At 53.7% G+C, this 22,702-nt stretch overlaps 1 protein-coding gene and 1 long non-coding RNA gene across 5 annotated transcripts in view; both read left to right on the top strand.

Annotated features, from left to right (window-relative positions):
• LOC311620108 overlaps nucleotides 1-22,702 on the top strand; it is a 120,271-nt gene that overhangs the window by 19,823 nt on the left and 77,746 nt on the right. The window lies entirely within an intron of this gene.
• TCF20 (transcription factor 20) overlaps nucleotides 3,206-22,702 on the top strand; it is an 86,293-nt gene continuing 66,796 nt past the window's right edge. The window contains exon 1 of one of the 4 annotated variants that reach the window (XM_084879085.1): nucleotides 3,206-3,386. Coding sequence is in view for 2 of the 4 variants with exons in the window: in XM_084879082.1 (XP_084735208.1) it covers nucleotides 10,844-10,885 (42 nt within the window). In the remaining 2 variants the exon portion in view is untranslated. Of the gene's footprint in view, nucleotides 3,387-10,101; nucleotides 10,233-10,807; nucleotides 10,886-22,702 lie in introns of those variants that run through there. The other 3 variants (XM_084879084.1, XM_084879082.1, XM_084879083.1) reach the window with 3 other exon arrangements.

Below are 22,702 nucleotides of genomic sequence, written 5' to 3'. Positions count from 1 at the left end.
TTTCCTTCAGATCCTGGCCCACAGGGCCAGCTGCATGGGGGGCCGGAGAGGGCAGGGTGAGGAGCAGTGCCTGCCTGGCCTCCGCCTGGTCTGCGGGCTCCCTGTGCCCGTGGAAAAGGAAGGAAGGGTGACTAGGCTCTGCCCGAGGCCAAGAGGCTGGCTCCCCCCAGGCACACGGATGGGAGAGGGCAGAGGCCTCCTCCTCGCAGCCCCCACGCTGGTGCCCCCTGGGAGCTGTGGAGTCAGCGGTCCTGAGTGACAGTCCTCCCTGCCACTTTCCAGCTGTGTGACCTTGGGCAGGTGACAGCTTCCCAGTCAGTTTAAAGGCAGTGACCTGGGAGCAGCAGCCTCTACCTGCAGGCTGGTTTGGGAGATTAAAGAGCCTGCAGGGGAAGCCCTAGCTGCTTTGGCTCAGTGGACGGAACGTTGGCTTGCAGACTCTAAGGGTCCCTGGTTTGATTCTGGTCAAGGGCACATGCCTGGGTTTTGGGTTCGATCCCCAGTGGGGGGCATGCCGGAAGCAGCTGATCAATGATCCTCTCATCATTGATGTTTCTCTCCCATTCCCTTCCTCTCTGAAATCAATCAATCAGTCAATAGATAAATAAAATAAAGAGACTGCAGGTGCAGTACCTGCACACAGCAGGTGCTCCATTAATGACAGCAGTGGTTATGAGGGAGCTGGCTCCACCAGCAACTTAGGGGCACAGGAAAAAGTTCTCCCTGGAGTGCCTCTGTGAATTCTGAAGGGCAATCAAAGAGGGCTTCCAAGAGGAGGTGGCATTTGAAGGCCTGGAGGAATGAGGAGGAGTTAGCCAGGCTACGGCAGGGGAGGGTGTTCCACCAGAAGGAAGTGCAAGAGCGGAGCTTTAAGGTGTAAAGGCTAGTCCTCGTGGCCAAGCCCAGGGAGGGGAAGGGCCCTGATTCTCTCCGCAGTGAGAGCCGTTTCTGGAGGAAGGGAGACCCCGACCTGGAGACAGAGTGGGCAGGTTCCACTCACTGCAAACTCGCCTCCTGGAGGGGTTCCTATCCTGGAGCTTCAGACGGTTCTCTAGGATCCTGGCTTATTCTATCTCCTCCCAATGCAGGCCTCTCAGCTGGCCTGGTCGTGCTGGGGTTCCCAGAGGACCCATGCCAGCCTGCATCGCCTCTGAATTTGGAGTCTCAGGACTCCTGGGGTCCTGCACCGGCCCGGGCCCCACTCGGAGCCAGGGCCACCCTGCCAGGGGAGCACGCCATGCCTGTGAGCTTGGAGGGAAGTCAGCCGAGGAGAGTGAAGGGACGCCCACCCAGTGTCTGTGGCGTCACCAGTCTCTCTGAGCCGGTTTCCCGGCTGTAAGATGGGGTGACATGGTGCTTGGTAATAACTAACAGTTGGGAGCACTCACTGAGTTAGGCAGTCTCCCCAGCTTTGCCTAGCATGTTAGGTGGAGGTGGGGGGCAGGGCATCCCATAAGCCAAAAGCATGCAAGGAAGAGCCACAGGCATTTGTCTCTCTGGGTGAGGCTAAGCTGGCACCTTGGTAATACGGGCAAGATCAGAGGGACTCGGATGCTGGGGATCTGCAAACGTGCCACCTGGGCTGGACTACCCCCCCCCCCCCCCCCCCCCCCCCCGCCATGGCAGAGCCACCAAAACACCTCGGGGCCCTGAGCGAGCCACGGCCCCGCGCCTTGGCCTTCCTCCCTGAGGGTGGCGGCTCGGCTGGCTCCCCTGCTTCCCCGGCTGAGGCTGCGTGGCCACAGGAGACCCAGGGGCTGCGATTTCTTCCCTTTGATTTTCTTGGATGGCTTCCATGTAGGTTGTGACTTGGGCGGTATCATCTGCCCATTGATTTTTCCAGAAAGGATGTTTCTTCCCTTCCATTCTTCACGCGGCCGCAGATGAACAGCCTCGGTGCCTGGCCTGCCCACTGCTCCCGCTCCCAGCAGCGCACCTCGCTGGACCTGAGAGGGCCCAGCAGGGTCGTGGCTCCCAGGAGGCCCCAGGAGGGCAGGCGGCTGCCCCAGCACCTAGTGGAGTTCGGGAAGCGCCCTGGGAGTGGGCGTATACAGAGCCAGGAGCCACATTCAGGCCACACCTGGCTGAGGCTGTTACCGGAACACCCTGGCCGTTCACGCATCCCCCTCCTCTCCTTCCACAGCTTGGGAGCTGGGCAGGCTGCTCACCCCTATCCTGCTGTCTGCTGGGTGATGGCAGGATCATTCCACCAGAATGATGGAGACAGCGCAGCCCTGTGGCGAGCGCTATGATTGTCCCCATTCTACAGATGAGAAGGCCAAGCTGGAGGGCTTGGGAGCACCCTCAGGGTTGTGGCACCCTCTCCCCTCCCTTTCTTTTATACCCACGAGGGCTACACAGCTGGGAGCCCATATGATCCGGGCAGGTGAAGGGAGTCAGACCTTTGGGGCGGGAGTTGGGGAGACATGAAACCTGTAATGAGGTGGCTGCCATCCCAGCTTGTCACTGCCCACCCGGAGTCTGCGGGGATGGGACCGCGGTCACTGCGGGAGGGGTGCTGCACAGGTCATGGCCTCCGAGGGTTGCGGTCCTTTCTCCGGGAGGGAGGTTTCTGTCCCCCTTCACTCGGCCAGGCGTGGGGCTGGCTGAAGGGCGCGGCCTGGGTTCCCAGCCCAGCTCTGCTGCTCGCCAGCTTGGCGATCTCAGGCGAAGGATTGCCGAGTCTGTTCCCACGCCTGTAAGTGGGGTCGCTGGACATTCACCCCAGAGGCGTGTGGGGGTGACTGGTGTTCATGCAGGGAGCTCAGCACCCGTTAGGAGCTGTGGGAGCGTTCTCGGCTGCGGCCCCTCAGTCAGCTGACTCCCCCAAACACTGAGCACTTCCTGTGCCAATCCCGGGAGCCACGGCCTCCGCACTCAGGCCCTCCTGTAGGGGAACAGCCTGCGAGAACTGGTGTGTTGGCTCCCACTGCTGGCGTGACAGACATCCTGATGAAGTATGTCACTTTAAAATATTTTTAGAAGAAATTTCTGGAAAGTTTCCTTATAGCATGGGAGCCATACATCCTGAACCATTACCAGGTTCTTGTTGGCTTTGCTGTGGCTTGCCGGGGTCCTCCCTTCCCCGGGACTTGGTTTCCTCATCTGTAAAGCGAGCGGGAGCTGCCCCCACCTGGGCGGACGGGCCCAGCCAAAGACCTTACCGCCGCGGAGGGCGCTGGCTGTGGTTCCTGTCATTCGCGAGGCGGCCACGGCCATTGGCCGTGCGGGGTCCTGCGGGTGCCGCCCTGGGTGTGGACGCCAGCGGGGTCCGGCTCTGCTCTCGGGTCCCCTGAGGAGCGGCCTTACTAAAACCTTGGTTTTGTGATTTCCAGAGAACATGGAAGGCCCCTCAGGCAGCCTGGCCCCTTCCAGGGGAAGTGCCGGTAAGTGTCTCGTCCTCTCTGTTTGTTCTACAAATGCTTTCGGAGCAGCTCCGTGTGCTGGGGGTGAGGCGGGAGAGCTGGAGGCCGGCTCTCTCCTTCAGAGCTCGGTCCAGGCGCATCTGGAAGTCCCACACCCAAACGGCCAGATGTCTGAGGCTCAGGGGTGGTCGGACGCAAAGCCTGGACTTTACAGAAGATGCTCAGCCACGGGCAGCTGGCAGGATCGTTAACAATGAATACTGACCATTCCCTCTGCCTGGGTCCCCTTGGGACAAGGTCCCCAAGCCTGCTGCCGCCCGCACTGTCTGGCTTCAGCTGCGTCTCCGGCTTCTCATGTCTGTTATGCTGCTCTGGCCTCCCTCCCCTTCCCCAAATCCTCTTGCTCCCTCCTCTCTCGGGGCCTTCGCTGGGCCTGCCACCTGGAGCTCTCTTCCAACCTCATCACGTGGCTCCTTCCTGTCTGCCCTTCAGCTCTCACCTCAAATGTCCTGGATCCCCAAGACCCAGGGCCCCATTGTACATGTGGGCACCTGCCACTCGCTTACTAACGTGTGTCGTGGCTGTTACCAGATCATTATTTATATGACAAGATGTTCCCTCTAACGGCCCCAGGGGACTGTAGGCTCCATGACAACAGGGACCCTTGGGCTCAGTGCGTGGCATATGGCAAGGGCTCAGTCAGTGTTGGTTGAATGAATTTACGATGGGCATTAAAGTAAGGCTTCAAGGAGGTGGTGGCATTAGACTAGAACTTGTAAGAGAGTGGTAATTCCAGTCTGTAGGGAAGAGGAGGGGGCTTCGTGCGTTGGGGCTCAGACAGGCGGGAACACAGCTGCAAACTCTGTTTGGCCAAGAGGCGGCATGGGACACGTGAGAGGAGGCGGAGAACGGAGCTGGGCCAGAGGAGGGCTCCGTGTTCCAGGTGGATGAGAATCAACTTGAACTCTGCAGGCACTTGGGACCCATCGGAAACCTTTGGGCCAGAGGGAGTGGGGGCAGAGCTGGCTCTGGGTAACCGAGGAGCCCGCTGCAGGGGCGGGTGGGCCGGGAAGAGGCCGAGTCCAGAGGACCGGTTGGGAGTCAGAGAATCTGTCTACCCTGCTGCTTTCCCTTTCCTGGAACCACACACGTGCCTTGGCAGCTGTCCTGGCGAGGAGATGCAGGGCAGGGCTGAGGCAACTCACGCGGCGTGGCTGCTTCCAGAGGACAGTCACCGTGGTGGCAGGGCAGCCATTCCCGAGTCAGCGGAGGGAGATGGAGTGGAGGGAGCATCGGTGTCTCCATCGCTCAGCTTCCCTGATCGAGGAGGCAGCGTCCATCTCTGCATTTCTGCACCTGTGTCCCGGCGTCTTCCCGGCATCCGGGGATCATGGCACTGAGGGACCAGCCATGGCCGATGAACAGGAGCGTTTTCCTCCAAGCCAGCGAACAAGGCCCCGCTCTGTGCCCCGGATGTGGTCAGAAGAGCCAGGATTCTCAAGAAGGACCCGGCCACAGGTCCCAGACCGAGCCCTTAGTACCTGTGTGCCTCTGGGCATCTCATCAGCAGCTCGGGGCTTCGGTGCTTCACTGTGAAGTGGGAGCTGCTCGGGCTCCGTGAGAGCTGGGGACGAGGACACGCGGGCAGCCCCGCGCAGAGGGAGTGGCGGCTGTTATCAGGGCTGCGCTCCCCTCCCTGGTTTGAATTCTTCGCAGGAAGCTTGGGTTTCGGGCTTAAAATGAAGAGCGTGTCAACAAAACAGGATGGAACAAAGTCTTTTCCCAGCATGCCTCAGCATGGGGCCCTGCCTTCCCGCCGAGCCCCGCGGAGACGGGGCTAAAAGTCTTGCGCTTTCAAGCAGAAATACTCCCAAAGGAAAGGACCCCCCCTGTTGTTAGCTTGTGACAAAGCGAAGCTGGAGCCTGCCGCCCCGCCCACCGGCTTCACACTGAACTCTGCCCTTCCCAGCGGCTCCGGGCCTCAGTTTCCCCATCTGCAGGACTCCCTCATGCCAGTATGCACCTCCAAGGGCTGCGGTGAGGATTAAGTGCGTTCATGCAGGTCAAGTGCTGAGGACATGCCTTCGCCGCTGCGATGGTTAGATGATTTTATTTTCACTTTAACTCTTCATTTTCACTTTCGCTCCTTGTGGTGCTCGGCGGGGGCTCTGGGGCCAGAGGCTGAGTTCAGATCCCAGCTCTGCCACTTGTTAGCTGTGGCGCCTCGGGGATGTCTCTTAACCTCTCTGTTCCATTCCTTGTCTGTACCACGAAGACGATAATCCCTGCTTCCTACGGCTGTTGGGAGGAGTGAAGGTAAGACACCGACTCCCTGGAGGCAGGAGATCCCTCAGCCCCTCCTCCCACTCCAACTTCCAGATGCGGGAATTCAGACTCAGAGCATCTGCTGAAGGACAAGGCCAGGGTGTCCTGGGCGTGAGACTGGCCTGGGCCTGTGCTGGGCCCGCACACAGGGCCACCCAGGGAGGGTTGTGCCACCAGGGGCAGGAGTTGCGCGTGGGCTGAGGGCTGCTCCGCGCGGAGCCAGGCTCAGGGGCCTCCAGCCGCTCAGCTGTGTCTCCTCCATATTCTCTCTCCGCTCACCTGTGGGAAGATGGATGCCGTGGGGCACAGCGAGGCCACTAGCTGGAGAGGCCGTGGTCTCCCAGGCAGCCTGCCCAGCCTCCAGGCTTTCACACGTTACTGTGGGGAGCGGCTGGTGCCCACCCTGCTGTCTCAGTCCCTCTCCCTGTCTACCTGCAGAGGGGGGACCCACCAGCTGTGCGTCCGTCCATCTTCCACTGTTTGCCAAGCGCTGGGGAGCTTGTGGTCAGGAGCGCAGCCTCTAAAGCATCAAACCCCCCCTCCTCACCCCAGGGACCCTTCCACGCTGTGTGCCCGGGACAAGTTACTCAAACTGTGCTTCCGTGGCCTCAGCTGCCAAGTGGTGTTGATAACTACCAACCTCACCAGGTTGTTGCAAACACAGAGCCTGTTCACAGGAAGCCACATCCTGCATAGGATGCTGGAGACACCAACAAGGCAGAGGTGTGTGCCCCACGAATGCTCATACTCCCGGGAGAGACGGACAGTCACATAAACAGCCCAGTGTGACCAGTGGGAGCTAAAGAGGGAGCCACGACTTCCATCCACACCTCCTGAGCAGAGGTCCCTGAGGCCCTGTGATACTGATTCACACCAAGCGGGTCACAGAACCCCGCCCTGCAGGCCCACACCCTGGCCTTCCTCCAAAGCTGCCTCTCCCCTTCCCCTCGCCCTTCACTGGCACAGCCCTCCCGGGAGAGCAGGCGGCTGCCTACCCTGCTAAGGCTTGGTATCCCCTGGCCCTGTCCTTGCCCCAGAAAGACTTTCAGCCCCTCTGCCCTCCCCAGCGGGGCTCCCAGCCCAGCACCCGGCAGGTGCTCTGTGTGGAGAGAAGGCGTGCCACCGCGGATCTGGCCGCCCTGCTGTTTGTGTACCCGCTGCTCCATCTGGTTTGCATGGGGGAAGTGCCTGGCCCGGCACAGGCTCTGCAGGATACGGTGGGGGTTCCCCACTCTGAACCTGAGGCTCTATCAGGTGTCTCTCGAGAACTAGGAGCCAGCCTTCCGGCCAGCCTCTCGGTGTGCTCCAGTCAGCAGGAGACCCTCCGAGAGGAAGGAGGGGGGGGGCCGCAGAGGGAGGAAGGTGAGGGCTGCACGTGTGCTCAAGAGCCTGCGAGAGAGCGAGAAGAAGGACATCCGCCTGCTGCTGAAGGCAGGACACGCGGCTCACTCGGCACAAGTCACTGATGGGGCGGGCAGGCCCAGTCTCCTCCATCAATCCGCCTGACACCGGGAGCTGGCGGAGGCAGTGCCCTGGAGGCGGAGGCTCCATTTGTAATCCCGGAGTGGCCAGGCCTGGGGGAGGGCAGAGGAGTTTGTAATAAAGGGAGGGAGTGACATGGTTTCCAAACGCCATCCCGGAGCCAGAGGAGGAGGGAAAGGATGCCTTTAGCTTCTGGAATCGAAACCACTGATTCAGTTCAATAAGTGTTTTTCGAGCGGACTGGGTTGGACCAGAGGGGAGGGTCACAATGAATCTCATGAAGCTATTGTCTTTTTCTGAAAGTGTGGAAGGAGAGACAGGATTCTCGAAGATGAGAGAGTGAGAGAACAACAGTAGATGCTAGCGTGGTCACAGAGGAGGGGGCTCCCAGCTGCTGAGCTCTGGCCGCTGTGGGATCTGGGGCAATGATTTAGCTTCTCAGAGCCCCGTCTACTCACGTGTCATATTGTGTCCACAGCATAGAACTGTAGCTGTGAACATGTGCTTGGTATGTACTGAATTCTTTATGCAGGTCTCTAGATCCTCCTAACACGCATGTTAGGAGGGAGGTCATATTATCTCCACTTTGTGGCTGAGGAAACCAAGGTTCAGAGGTGAAATGCATTGTCTCAGGCCACACAGCCCAAAGGTACCTCACATCTGTGTGTTGGCCATAGCACCCACAACGTGTTCTGTGTCCAAACGGCACCCAAAGGGAAGAGTGACAGACCGCATGCTGAGGGAGCCGAGGCCGGCCTGGCCCTGGGCCTGGGAAGCTGCAGGTGGAGGGCAGCTGGGCAGCGGGCTCCCAGGGAGTGGGAGGGGCTATGGAGCCAGTCCCAGGACAGCAGGCGGGACCACCGAGAGCTGGACTCCAGTTATCTGTCTGCATTCTTGTCCTTGGTCACCATGCGTGTCATGGTCCAGCCCCCCAGTCTGAAACCCGAGTGAGCCGAGGAAGAGGGGAGAGGAGGGAGGAGTGACGGGCAGGAGACTGAAGGAAGAGGGCTGCCCTCTGCTTCCTGAGTTCTCACAAAAGTGAGGGTGTCCCCAACACTCAGGGCTCACAGAGCTCCCCTGCATCCTTCCGTTTGTCCAGACAACATGGGTCTGTGCTGAAGAGCCCTCAACCTTTCCCTCTGCAGCCCTGATCCAAGCAGAAGCCAGCACTGGCCTTTTTTTTTTTTTTTTTTTTTAATCTTGGTGCCAAAGAATTTGAAAATGAAACTCACAGAACAATGGGAACCGCCGAAGGGAGGGCCCACAGCCTGTTCAGCTCTGCCCCGGAAGAGCCTGCACCCCTCTCCTGCATGCAGGAGGTGCTGGGAACCGCCTTCGAGCAGAGCCTTGACCCACATTGGAACTGGCCCCCACTTTGTGAGGCTGGACAAACGCCAAGAGAAATCACTGCCTTCTCCACTCAGCCTCCTGAGGTGCTAGAACCAACACAGGCGAGGCCTGGGAGCCCAAGGCTGGGGGAGGTGTGGCCACAGCCAGGCCCCTCCCTGGGTGGCCTGCCGCCAGGCAAAGTGTTAATGTGTCTGGCTAGGTGGGGCGAGAGGTGAAAGGGTAGGCCAGGCCCTGGGGAGCTGTGTACCTCAAATGCACCTGAATCTGGGCCCCAGGTCACACCTGGTTCCCATCAGCCTTCACCTGCTGTGGCAGAGCACTTTTTCCAACTCCAGTTTCCTTTCGAGTTGGGTTGCTTCAGAAAAGGAACTACTTTTAACATCTACAATCAGCAGTTTTAGCCAATGTTAAGAACATCTGTGCCCAGGTGGGAAACTGAGGCCCAGAGTGGGGAGAGACCCCGGCCGGGTATCCAGGTGAGTCACAGACAGGATCGCAATCCCTCCAAATACATCATCTCGCTGGCCTCACTTCTGATAGCAATGGGTCACACAGCATAGACAGCTCAGGGGTGGTTCTGCAACGGAGATTTCCTTTTCAAAAGCCGAGCCATTCCTTTGCTCCGTAAAACACACATGAGGTTTGCAAAGGAAGTCTGGGAACAGCCTGAGGCCTTGGCACCACCAATCGTCCACCTTATCTCCAAATTAATTCTGGACTCTGGATCCAGCCAACCAGGCATTGCAGGTTTTAATGCCGCCGCAGGCAAAGGCAACTGGCATTTGGTGAGCGTGTATTTTACATGTGAAGCCGGTGGGCCTCCCCGCCCCTCGTTTAATGGAAGCAAAGGGAACTGAGGGCCCAAGTCATTCATCCAAGGACACTTGGGGCCAAGAGATGGAGGTGGCCAGAGAACCGTTCTGCAGGGCCCTGAGGGCGTCTGGAGGCCACAGTCACCGCCGTGCCCAGCCCTACTGACCAGGTTACCAGGAGGAGGCCTGGCCCTGGTTCCACGCTCCTCGGCCGCCCGAGGTGGGACGCTGCGGTTGGAGGCCCCAGGGGCTCCAGAGATTCCAGGCCACTAACTCCCCACAAAGTTGGCTCGCCACCACTCCCAGGCGGACGGACGGAAGGAAGCTGTGGGCCAAGATGGCACGGAGCACGCGGCAACACGTTCGCGCTGCGCCCCGCGGCCGCCGAGAGGGACCCCGCGCGACCCCCGCAGCCGGGCTGGGGCTGACCCGGCGCGCACAGGCCTCGGCGCCGCCGCACGCGGGTGGGCACGCGCGTGCGCGCCGGCCCCGCCCCCCGACGCCCCGCCCCCGCCGCGCGCCCTCCCGCCCGCCCGCGCGCCGCGGCCTCGCGCCTCCCCATTGGCCGCGCGCCGTCACCTGACGCTCTGTTATTTCCTGTGTGTTGGGAGAATGGAGAGAAAAAATCCCGAATCGAGCGGCTTTCCGCCCCAGCGAGGCGGCCGCGGCCTCCGCCTGGGGAGCCCGCCCTGAGGCGCGCCCGACCGGGGAGCGAGCGCGCGGGCCGGAGCGAGCCTCCAGAGGCCGCGGCCCCGGCCCGCCCCGCCGCCGGCCCGGGCGCCCGAGCTGGAGGCGGCGGAGGCTCCCCCACCCCCACCCCGCGCAGCGCCGCCTGCCGCCGCTCCCTCCCCTCCCGCCCCCGGCCGAGGCCGAGGGACCGGGCGGGGGTCTCCCGCAGGTAACTGCCGCCCGGGGTGGGGAAAGGGCCCGGGCTGAGGAGCCGAGGCGAGGGCTGAGGCGCTGGGGCCGGGCCGGGATGTCCGGCCTCGAGGGCTGGGGGCAGAGGTACTTGCCCGGCCCGAACCGGGAGTGCTGAGACCCCCGGACTCTGAGGCCCGGCTCGGTGCCGGGGGCCGTGGCCCGGCCCGCCCCGGAGTGCGGAGAGGAGGGGCCTGGCCTCGAGGGCTGCTGAGGGGACGAGCCCGGCCTGGCGCCCGGGCGTGAGGGGCTCGGTCCGGCCTGGGAGTCCCTCAGGGCTTGGACCCCGTCCGGCCCGAAGGTGCCGCGGGGCGGGGTGGGGTACCTGCTGGCCGCGGTCTCGGGTGCCCAGGAGGAGGCTGCGGGCGGGCGGTGTCCCGGGGTCGGCGGGGTCAGCGCCGCCGGCCTGGGGCCCCTGGCCGCCCCGGGGACCAGGCTGCGCTCCGCTCCGCTGCGGGCTGGGGGCGAGCCGGCGGGCGGGGGCGGGGGCCGGGCTTGGGCTGGGAGGGGCCGGGAGCGGCGCTGGGCTCCCGGGAGTCGGAGCGCCCGGCCGCGGGGACGGACCCTGACGGCCATGTGAGCACCTGGGCCATGTGGACGCGCCGCCGCTCGCCTGCGGGGGGCGGAGGGCAGGTAGCGGCGGGCCGGGCGGGAGCGCGGCGCGGGGCGCACTTCCTGCGGGGCTTTTCTCCGCTCCCTCGCCGGGGGCAGGGCGGGGTGTGGGGTCCGGTGGTCCCCGCGGGCGAGCGGGCGCTGTTCCCTCTCGGAGGGGAGAGCGGTGTTGGAGGAGGTGGCTGACCTGGCCCTGCCCGGTGGCGGCGGCGGGCGGGGGCCGTGTCCCGGGCCCCCGGTGGGAGAGGAGGAGTGACCGAGTTGGGTGGGGGGCGGTGCCGAAGCCCAGCCGCTCGCCCGGGCCTGTGGGTGGGGATGATTGTCTGTTTTTGTGGCTGTGGGTACCAGCGCTGTCTGCCTGTGGGAAACCTTTAGTTTGCCCTTAGGGGACAGCTCAAAATTAGGGTCCTCCCCCTTCCCCTCTGCCTTTTTTTTCTTCTTTCCCATTTTCCTTCCAAAGATTAGATGACTCCGGTAACTGCTGTAAAATGGATGGAATTCTCGAGCTATTATCTAACAGGGAGATCTTTGGATGATAATTGGACCCTTATGTGAACGGCTTCAGTGAAGAGTTTTAGGAAACATCTTGCCTGGGTGGCAGGCAGCGAGGTGGAGTGGGGAACTGCATTGACGCCTGGACCTGGGAGACCAGGACTCCACTGCCAGCTTTGCCTCCAGTAAACCGGCACCTTGGCCGCGCCCCCTGCCCTCTCCAGGCTCCCAGTTTCCTCCTGTTAGAGGACTCCCTTCCAGGCAGACGTTACCGGGGGTTTGGGGCAGGTGTGGTTTTTGTTTGTTTGTTTGTTTTTGGTCTCTCCTGTTTGTGCTTTTGTTTTAGCCAGAAGCTTCCTGGCTGCAGAAATGCAGGCCGTGCCTTACCTGGCTTTTTAGCTTCCAGCCACTTCTCCAGAACATAACACATAACTTAGAGCATAACACTACGTCCGAGGACAGTTTTCCCTCAAATCCCAGAAGCTGTTCTGTGCTTCAGAAAGTATATTATATTCTAGTTATGCTGAATGTGCCTTGTTTTTGTGTTTGTGTGTGTGTGTGTGTGTGTGTGTGTGTGTGTTTTGCTTTTTTTTTGGTCTTTGAGCAAGAAGTTAGTAGGAAAAGTATTTTAGGAAACATTTGACTACTTGGAGCTGTGGAGATAGCACAAGTATATTTGGTAACAAGTGTGTTTGGGTCTGCGTGTTGTTGGCTCCAAGGATTTCCAAGATCTTTCTATGCAATGGACTGGGGAGGGAGTTATTGGAAGTTCTTTCCAATTTCTAGCTTCCAGTATTTTCAGAGTAGGAATGCAGTGGAATTCCCTAGTAAATATGTCCTGTGAAATGGCATGCTAGTGGAATTAACTATCACCTCAGGGTGCACTAATTATTTGCATCCCCAATTTATTCCTTAATGGTAGCTGTATGCTTCCTCTCAGATGTTGAAGAACCCCAATTAGTTTCACTGATTTTTATGATGTGTGAGGGTCTTAGGCCATGCTGCTGACTGGTTAGTCCTTGTAGATCAGCCTCAAAAGTTGGTCTTGTCGTCTTTAAGTTTCTACTCCTATGATGCTTGAAGGACATGTGCCTAAGGTGTAATAGTCTCTCTAAGATCACTCTTTTATTCAGTCTGAACAGACAGTTTCAAACGGAAGTCAGCATTGGGAAGTTTGCTCGTACTGCTGACTTTGGAGGTACACGTTTTCTTGTATGTTAGCATCAGGCCTATCACATAGGTAGACACTTATCCAGCTCTGTCGCTATCAGTCTCTTGGAGTTTCCCACATAAGCAATTTATGACCTTGTTTGGTATGGAATTTTAAAAACCTTGGTTCCTTGCATTGTAAGCAGTTATCAAATGTATATTTACATTTTGTCACAAGGAAAAGTTATAAAACTTGTTTCTACAAAGGTAATTTGTGTGTTTATACATGTAAGAGAAGGTTGCCAAAATACTAAGATGTCAGGAGACATGTTTTATGTTTTATAACTTTTTAGTGGTATGGAATGGAATTCAGTTGAAATCTCATCTGTTTAGACCTAGAAGTTAGAGTTGGACTACTGGTGGGTTCAGCCTTCTCTTCAGGTGGGAAAGGATGCTAGCATTTGTGTGTGTTGGTGGTGTTTTTGTAAAGATTCAATATGCTGCGTTGTGTTCAAGGTATTTTAAGTCGCCTTAAAAAATCCACCCAGCAGACCTGAGAAGTCGATCCTTTCTCCTTTTTTTGAGAGGTCATAGAGCTAGTGAGTGGTCAGGGTTTGGGTGTGACCATCCTCTGCATGGCTCCAGAGCCTTTACTTGATCCAGTATACCGCAGTGCCTGTTTAAGGCAAAATCAGATAGTGGTAGGTTGGTCTTGAAATCTGGACTTGGACAAAATACTGGAAAGCATGATTTTTGTGACTGTGCCAAGTGGTTTAGTGGCCCCTTGGAGTTTTCTTAACTTTCACTTTCCCCATTCCAGGCCAGTTTTGCAGTGCACCTGAGATTTAATCTAAAAAAGTTTCTCTTTCATACCCATTTCTGCAGCTCTGTCCTGGATTCTGTTACCAGCTTAAAGAGTGATCTCTTGTCTGTTACTGGTTTATAATGCACAGGAATCATGTTATCTAGTGATTGCTCTCAGTTTGACCAGATGGGACTCAAACGATGCAGTTACAACAGACAGTCCTTCTCCCAGTTTGCCTTTGGTATTCTTCCGCCTGGGGCTTGCGTTCAAGGCACCTGAGTGCTCACTAGATCTCCCTGAGCCTTCTACTCTGTCGCCTTCATTTTCTTTTTCTGGAAGTAAAGGTAACAAAACAAAGCAAACCAATAAAACCCTATTTATATTGGAGCAAAACTATACATCAAAGTTACACATTTGAAATATAATACAGTTGACTTTTTTTTTTTTTTTTTAATACAATTGACTTTTAACACAGGGGTTGGGCACTGATTCCCCACCTCTGATGTGTAACTTTGACTCCTCCAAAACTTTACCGATAGCCTACTCTTGGCCAGAAGCTTTACCAATAACATAAACAGTTGATAAACACACATTTTGTATGTTATATGTATTAGACTGTATTCTTACAATAAAGTAAGCTAGAGGAAAGAGTGTTATTAAGAAAACCATAAGGATAATACATTTATAGCATTTATTTTTTTAAAAAAACTTGCATATAAGTGGACCTGCGTAGTTCAAATTCATATTGTTTTAAGGGTCAACTCTATAATGAAAATAAGGTTTTTCATAGTGCATGATTTGGGCACATTGCATTTAGACTAGATAATTTTTTTATTAGTTAGGCTGTTGTCCCTTTAATACCTGTGTATGTGCAGTGTAGGTAAAAAGGTGGTCATGGCCACAAACACAGTCAGGACTTTCTGCATTAGCGCTGTTTGCTTTGTAAGTAATGCACATGGCCCAGCGGGAAGATGAACTGTGAGGTGACTTATTGTATGTCTGATGCTTTGTTGTGGGAAAGTTAACGGGGAAAAGGTTAGCTACGGGAAAATATCTGTGTTGCAGTGTGTGCCTGTAAGCTGTTCTGTAGGAAAAGGTGCAAGTTCCTTGGAATACTTGACTGTCAGCCTGATGGGAAGATGGTTTCATGTTTAAACATGACATCCTTGAACATGGATTAAGATTCTGTGTGTGTTGTGTTCTAATTTTCATTTGTAGGTATTTGTAGGCGCTGTTCTAAGCATGGGAGACGCAGTGGAGGGCAAGAGGTGTCTGCTGCTGAAACCGGTGTGGCTCAGTGGATAGAGTGTCGGCCTGTGGACTGGAAGGTCCCGGGTTCGATTCTGGTCAAGGGCATGTTCCTTGGTTGCTGGCACATCCCCGGTAGGGGGTGTGCAGGAGGCAGCTAGTCGATGTTTCTCTCTCATCGATGTTTCTAGCTCTCTGTCACTCTCCCTTCCTCTCTGTAAAAAATTAATAAAATATATTTGAGAGAGGGGGGGGGGAGGTGTCTGTTCTGGAGACAGACTGCAACCAGTATGTCAATATGAATGTCAGGTGGTGATAATAGCTATGGAAGAGAATACAAAGATAGAATGGGACTTCAGAATAGTCATGAAGATGTCCGTGCTTCTGAAGCCTTTTCTGCCAGAAGGCCAGTCAGACTTGATCTGTGGGACAGGTGGAATGACATAAAAGTAAATAATTTGCTTTAGCCCTGGGCATCTTGAGAAGTTAATCCAAAGAATAGAGGTGGGTTGATTGAAGTCTTCCCTCTGTTTATATCTTTATGCTTTTGTGAGTGGGGACCTAGCTCAAAAGAGCTTAAGAGGGATCATTGTAAAGGGTAAGAAAGAGGAATGTTATCTGCTTTTCTTTAGCTGTTCCAATCGGAAATGTAGAGATGGGTGAGAATAGTGATGGGTGCTAGGCATTATTAGAAACATCCTTTAGTTGTGTGTATGTTTCTTTGTCGGGGAATTGGAGTGGGATGTTATAATCATCATACTTTGTTAAAGCTTTAAGTGAAGCCAGCAACTATTAGTGACCTCTGTATGCAGGGCACTGTGCTAGGTATTACTTCAAATGAAGGATCCAAAGTGACTGATTGGAACTGGGGTATATGTGTGGAGGGGAAAGCTGTTTAAGGAAGCAGGATAGCAGTAAGAGTGGGGGCTCTGGCAGGGACAGAAACAGCAGGGTCAGACAGGTTTCCTTACCCATAGCCCAGAGGGTTCATCCTCCCAGGCTTTCCCAGCCAGCTGGCCTGCATCCTGCATACATAGCTTTGCCCCCTTTTCTATGCACTCTGATTATCTACACTAATAAAAGAGAAAAGTGCAAATTCACTGTATCTTCGTGATGCCCACCAGCCAATCAGGAGTGAGTATGCAAATTAACCCACCAAAGATGGAGGATTAATTTGCATGCATAAGCACCAAGCAGCCGGGGCAGGACATAGGTGTTCTGCATCTCTCCAGCCGCTCCGGGCCTCTGGGCAGCATGGGAAGGTAGAAAGGCGGCTCTGGGTCAGAGCAAAAGTGGAAAAGTGGCTCCATTGGAGTGAAGGTGGTGCCGGCAGCCGGGGAAGGAAGGCCCATTCTTGCACGAATCTTAATGCATCGGGCCTCTAGTAGAATTATATAGAGAATGTGAGGAAACCTAAGAAATTGTCTAGTTTAGCCCTTAGCCTACAACTCAGGAAAGATGCTGAGAAGATATTGACTTGGCCCAAGTTATGCTGCTTTACACTGACAGACTCAAGGCTAGGATCCTGTCCTTTTCTACCAGAGTCCATTCTCTCCCCAGAGGATTGATAGTCAGCAGTTGCTCTTGGATAGAAAAAAGAAAGGAAGCCTCTGGGTGCTAATGTAGTCACTTAGGGAAAAGCCTGTGTAGTTCAGTCTTAAGAAGTCAGAGGAGGAAAAATAAATGGAAACATTATCACACTCAAAAAAAAAAGAAGTCAGAGGAAAGCCCTGGCTGGGTAGCTCAGTTGGTTAGAGCATCACCCCAATACTCCAGGGTTGATTCCTGGTCAGGGAACATACAAGAATCAACCAACGAATGCATAAATAAATGGAACAACAAATCTCTCTCCCTCTCCCTCTTTTCCACTCCCTCTCTCCTCTCTCTCCCCTTCCCCCTCTGTCCTTCCTCCCTTTCTCTCCCCTTCCCCCTCCCCACCCTTAAATCAATCAATAAAACATTTTTTAAAATGCGGTACCTAACTGTTGAGTCAGGGGCGCTGATTTCTTTTTTAAAAAAGTCAGGGGAAAAAACCACATCAATTTTGAAAGCAGAGGATGGACAGAGAAAATTGCACCACTGTTGCTTTCACAAAGAGACGCAGTGTTGATTTCTTAGGCCCCATTGAGACCTAATCTCATCCTGATTATTTCTTGGTGCAGAATGAATGACAGGGAGAAGCTCTTTGCCACGTTTAGCATTAGTTGTGAAGTTAGAATAAGACCCTTCAGATATAGGGGGAAATTTCTTATATGTGGCTTAAATTTGAGTTCTAAAATTCGAATTAAGGCCCTAGTACTAAATTTTCACCTCTAGACTTCTGTTTCAGGGAGGATTTCACTTCTGCATTTAGAAGCAAATTTAACTATGAGGCATTACTTTGGTAGCCTGGGGATTATCGCTGTGCCTGACCACAGGAGGGATTCTTGAGAAGCGGGCTGGTTCCCTGGACATTTCCCTCAGTGCTCTGGGGGGCGGATTTTGTATGCCAGTGGCTCTCTTCCGTAAAGGTCCAGCAGCAGAGCGTTAGGAGGAAAATGTGTGGCCTCAGTCTGGCTCCAGCACTTATTAGCAGTGACCTTGGGCGTTTGCTGCATCACCGTTTCCTCCCGTGTAAAACGGAGGTTTCCCATCCTCAGGGCCATTGGGAAAGGAACTGAAAGAAGAAGAGCACATGGTGGGTGCACCACCCACAGTTGATGCTCATTGGATGGTAGTTTTCCAAAAACACACTGGACTCTAGAGCAGGCCTGGTTCCTGCTGAACCTGGCGCTTTTCTGTCCTTAACTATCTGCCCAGTGGAGAAAGGCAGTTAAACAGGGATCTCAGAAGTGCTCTGACGGAGGACATGGTGCTGTACCAAGACATGTACCCCTGCCAACTGGACTGGCATGGCTCAGAGGTTGAGCGCCAACCCATGAACCAGGAGGTCATGATTCAATTCCCGGTCAGGGCACATGCGCAGGTTGCGGGTTCGATTCCCATTGAGTGTGCAGGAGGCAGCCAGTTCTCTCTCATCATTGATGTTTCTCTCTCTCTCTCCCTTCCTCTCTGGGGAAAAAAAAAAAAAAAAAAGACTGAAAACCTGACTTGAAAGATCACAAGGGGCTTCTCAAAGGAAGACTATTCACTTCCATCGCCCACTTGTCTCTCAGCTGTCTCTTCCCACCTCTGTACTTGACCACTGACTGACTCTGGCTCTGTCCTCAGTGTTCTCAGATATCCTCAGGCTTTCGTGGTTGTGCATAAGCTGACTGCCCCCATTGGTATCTTCAGCCAGACCTCTCCCAGCTCCTCCAACCTCTGCTGGACACAGCTGTTTGAGTATCTCACCAGCAGCTTGAGCATCACAGTCCAGAACTGAATAGATTCCTCAGGAACTCTTTCCCTTCCTCAGTTCCCTTCTGCCTAAGTGGCTTTGTCTTCCACCAGTTTCTCAGGTCAGATTCCTCCTTTTCACTCAGCGCCCTCCACTTTTAATCCATCACCAAGGAGCTGTCAGTGCGGCATCCGCACCCCACTGAATCTTTCTGCTCTGCGCCCCCACCCTCGCCTCCCTCCCTATTGCTGCCTCGGCCTCCCTATTTCTACTCCTGTCTGTCTTCGTTTCACTTTGCCCCAGTAGTTAAGAGTTACCTGTCTCTGCTCCACTTAAAATCTCTTAGCAGTTTCTCATAGAACTTGGAAGAAAATTCAAACTCCTTGCCATCTCCCACAAGGCTCTGGAAACCTGGGCCCCTGCCTACTTCTCACTCTCCTGCTGCTTTTGCTTGCTGTCCTCCAGCCACATTCACCTCTCTCTCCTCTGGGTCCCCTGAAGGCATCAAGTTCTTTCCCACCTCGGAGGCTGTGCTAATTCCTCTGCCCAGAACCTTGGTCGGCAAACTGCGGCTCAAGAGCCACATGCGGCTCTTTGTCCCCTTGGGTGTGGCTCTTCCACAAAATGCCACGGCCTGGGTGAGCCTATTTTGAAGAAGTGGCGATAGAAGTTTAAATTTAAAAAATTTGGCTCTCAAAAGAAATTGCAATCATTTTTTTTTATATATATATATTTGGCTCTGTTGAATAAGGAGTTTGCCGATTACTGGCCATCCCAGACTTTTCCCATCCTTCGGGATATTTGTTGAATGAATAAACAGCATGAGAGAGGCAGCAAAGGGAATGGGTAAGGAGGAAAAGTGCGGTTGAGGTTGCTGGAAAATTGTGAGTTTGGTTGTGGCGGAGTGTATTCAAGTGAAATAGCTAGGCGTGAGGCAGCCGGAGGATAGAATGATGCCATAGCTCGGAAAACTGGAAGTTTCTTAAAAAGTTGAACATATGTCTACCCTGTGACAGAAAAGTTCCATTTTTAGATATTTTTTGCAAGAAAAATGAAAATACATGTCTACAAATAGGCCTTGTATAAGAATACTATAGCAGCTTTATTTATTTATTTATTTTAATTTTATTTTTTATTGGTTTCAGAAAAGAAGGGCAAGAAAGATAGAAACATCAATGATGAGAGAATATCATTGATTGGCTGCCTCCTGCTTGTCCCACACTGGGGATCGAGCCTGCAACTTGGGCATGTGTCCTGACCAGGAATCGAACCATGACCTCCTGGTTCATAGGTCAATACTCAATCCCTGCACCATGCCTGCTGGGCTTTAAAATTTTTATTCATTGATTTAGGAGATGCCGATTTGTTTTTCCATTTAGTTGTGCATTCATTGGAGATCAAAACTGCAGCCTTGGCATATTAGGCCCACATTCCAACCAACTGAGTACCTGGCAAGGGCCATAGCTTTATTCAGATGCCCACCAGGCTGAGAATGGATAGACAAACTGATACATTCTTCAGTAAAAGACCACTCAGCAATAAAAAGAAACAAACTACTGATACATGTAATAAGGATGAGTATCACATTGGTCATAACTACAGTATTTTTAATCCCTATTTTGCCCGCCTTCCAAACCATTTCCCACTTATCAGCTAAAGATTAGATTATTCAGATAATTATCTCGTTTGTCTTCCTTTAACCCTCCTGTTGCTTTTCAGTGCTTTCATGGTGGCCAACAAGGGCCCATCTGACCCCTGCCTCCTTCTGGGCCCTTTGACCTGGCTTCCCCTTGCTCCCTAAGTTCCAACCTCATTGACCTTCCTGCTGTTTCTCTACAGCCCAAGTTCACTTCTACATGAGGACCTTTATTTACATTTGGCTCCTCCCTCTGCCTGGAGCACTCCACCTCCCAAATCCCTGGGAACTTGTTTTGCTTTTGTCATCCGGGACAGTTTAAAGGTGTCCTCCTCCTAGAGGTGTTTTCTGACAGACACTCCCCTACTCCACCACCCTGTCTATAGTAGTGCCATCACCTTACCCTGCTCTATTTCACTCATAACTTTTATCTCCATCTGAAATTACCTTGTCTTTTTATTTGTTGCCTATCTCCTCCCTCTAGGACTGTTTCCCAAACTTTTGACATATGTGTGCCCCTTCTATAATTTTCGTAATGCTGAGTACCCCTCGTGCTCATGAGAACATAGAATTCAGCGCAGCTAAGCACGGTGCAGTGCACATCCCCACCAAACTCCGGTGCAACGCGTACCCCCCCAAACTCTCCCCGTGCCCCTGGGGGTGCGCGGACCGCACTTTGGGAAACACTGCTCCAGGATGAAGTTTCCTTCTTATTCACGTGTGTGTACTTCATGTACAAAGGGGTCATAAGTACTGACTGGAAGGTATGGGGATGGCCTGGCGGTGATGGGATGAGATCGGTTGAGGAGGTGGATTTGTGAGGGAGAAGGATAGTCAAGACTTCTGGCGAAGTGCTTCCTTTTTTCCTCTCTCCAGTGACGGACTTTACAGAGCTCAGCTCCAAGAAGGTCCTGTAGCTGTAGACGCCACCCCACCCCACCCTCTCAGTGTGTTCTTATGGCTAATAAGCATTAGTGCTCTGAGGGCCAGAACAAAACTCTGAGGAATGTGAGCATTTAAGGGGCAGGTGGCATTTAAAGAGAGAGGATGAGCCTGGCAGGTGAGGAGGAAGCCCAGAGTGTGGACGAGGAAAGGGAGCGTTTCAGACGGAGGCGGCAGCCAGCAGTGCGGAGTATGTGGCTGGGGGGGAGGGGTGACAGTCCAGTGGTTGTATATTTATTGATGAGAAAGGGAGGTGAAGAAGTGGAGACAGTGAGTTTGGAGTCAAACCTTCCTAAAGTTTGGTATATAAAAAGGAGCTGCAGGGAGAATCTGGAGTCAAGAGAAGACATTTTTACAAAAGGAGAGCCTTTGTAAACGAGGTGGGAAGGAGCCTGAGAGTGCTGGGTTTTCCTGGAGAATCTGGGGCCCAAGTCCACCCAGGGGACTGGCTTTGGCTGGTAAGAACCCCCTCCCAGGAAAGCAGAGGTGCGCGGACAGAAGCAGATGGGCCTGGTGGGAGGGCATGGGCTGCTTCTCTGTGTCTGAAGGCCTCTGCCAGGACAGTGGTGAGGCTGGAAGAGTGCAGGGAAGATTGGGGTGACCGCTGTGGCAAGCAGACAGCCAGCTAAGGAAACGAGCCACAGGGAAAAGCGAAAACTACTGAAGATGAGCTTCTTCCTCTTCCTGGAATCTTTGAGAAACTGGTCAGTTTTGGATTCCAGTGGTTTGGACTCTGCTTTTCCTATCTCATGCCTGGCAGTTCCACTCCTTTCCTGTGTGCCTCTGCCATCCCCATGCATTAGACCAGTGACTTGTACATTATTGCACAGCTCAGGTTTTATTAAACCAGTGCTTTATAGCAGTCCCTGTGTTAGGTGTTTATCAAAACATCGCAACGAAGTGGGAGCCACTCTTCCTCCCGGAGAGCGGGCTGTCCCAGGTCTGCAGAGGCATCTGGGCCCAGGTGGCCTGGCCGGGGCACAAGAGATGGGAGTCCTCATCCTCTTTCCAAGTCCAGCCCGAGCAGCTCTCGTCATCGCTCTCTTATCTTTTGGGAATCTGCGTAAGATTTGTGCTGGAAGATATTTTTTAACACCACTGCCCAAGGCTCTGAGGTCCTGTGGTCAAGACTGTTTCGTTTTGTTTTGTTTTATAGCCCCAGGACCGGCACGTGGCCTGGGAATGCACTGAGAGTGTCTACACCCTTTGCCCCTGCCCCTCTTCTCTGGAATGCCCTGTCTTCCTCCTCTGTCTATCCTCATCTGTATATTACAGTAACTGTAGAATGTTTTCCAGCACAAATCTTACGAGCCACAGGGAAAAGCGAAAAGTACTGAAGATGAGCTTTCTTCCTCTTCCTGGAATCTTTGAGAAACTGGTCAGACCTTTGCAATTCTTTGTCTAGTTTTGGATTCCAGTGATTTGGACTCTGCTTTTCTTACCTCATGCCTGTGAAGAAAGCTGGGAATTCTTCCTGGGGAGTTTTTGTTAACCCTCACCCGAGGGTATTTTTTCATTGATTTTTAGAAAGCGTGAAAGACAGAAACATCGATGTGAAACATCGATGGGTTGCCTCCTGCACGAGCCTCAGCCAGGACCCAGGCCTGGGAGGAGCTTTCAGCCAAGGTACATGTCCTTGACTGGAACTGACACTGGGACCTTTTGGTTCATAGGCTGACACACTATCCACTGAGCCAAACTGGCTAGGGTGAGAGTTTTATTTTTTAAATATGTTCATATTTACTTTAGAAAGCAGAAGGGAGAGAGATAGATCATGGACCAACTGCCTCTTGCACATCCCCTACTGGTGATCGAGCAACCCTGACTGGGAATCAAACCAGGACTTCTTGTTTTTTTAGGTCGATGCTCAACCACTGAGCCACACCGACAGGACTCCCCGGAGAGTTTTAGAACAACAAATTAGACTCTTTTATGTGCCATAGTTTCCACTTGATGGCAGAGGTATGGAGAACATGCCCTCCAGATTCCAGCCAAACAACTCCTATCAACTAAACATACAGTCAGTGTAAATGAACCTACACAGATGGATAGGAACCTGTACATGAGTAAACAAACATAAGCAAAAATGAACTTGTTGCATTGGATTTAATGCCATGTTTTTCCTGTAGTAGATATGTGAGTTTACATATCATGGCAGTAGAATCTGTATTTTCTTTTAGTTGAAGAAACCTTTGTGGAAGGAGATATAAGTTCTAACATGCTGAATAGGAGAAATCAGAGTTGGAG

Source organism: Pipistrellus hanaki, assembly GCF_964339955.1.
Source record: "Pipistrellus hanaki genome assembly, chromosome: 3".
NCBI lineage: Eukaryota > Metazoa > Chordata > Mammalia > Chiroptera > Vespertilionidae > Pipistrellus > Pipistrellus hanaki.
Note: the sequence above shows the minus strand (reverse complement) of the source record. Positions and strands in the feature narration are given on the sequence as shown.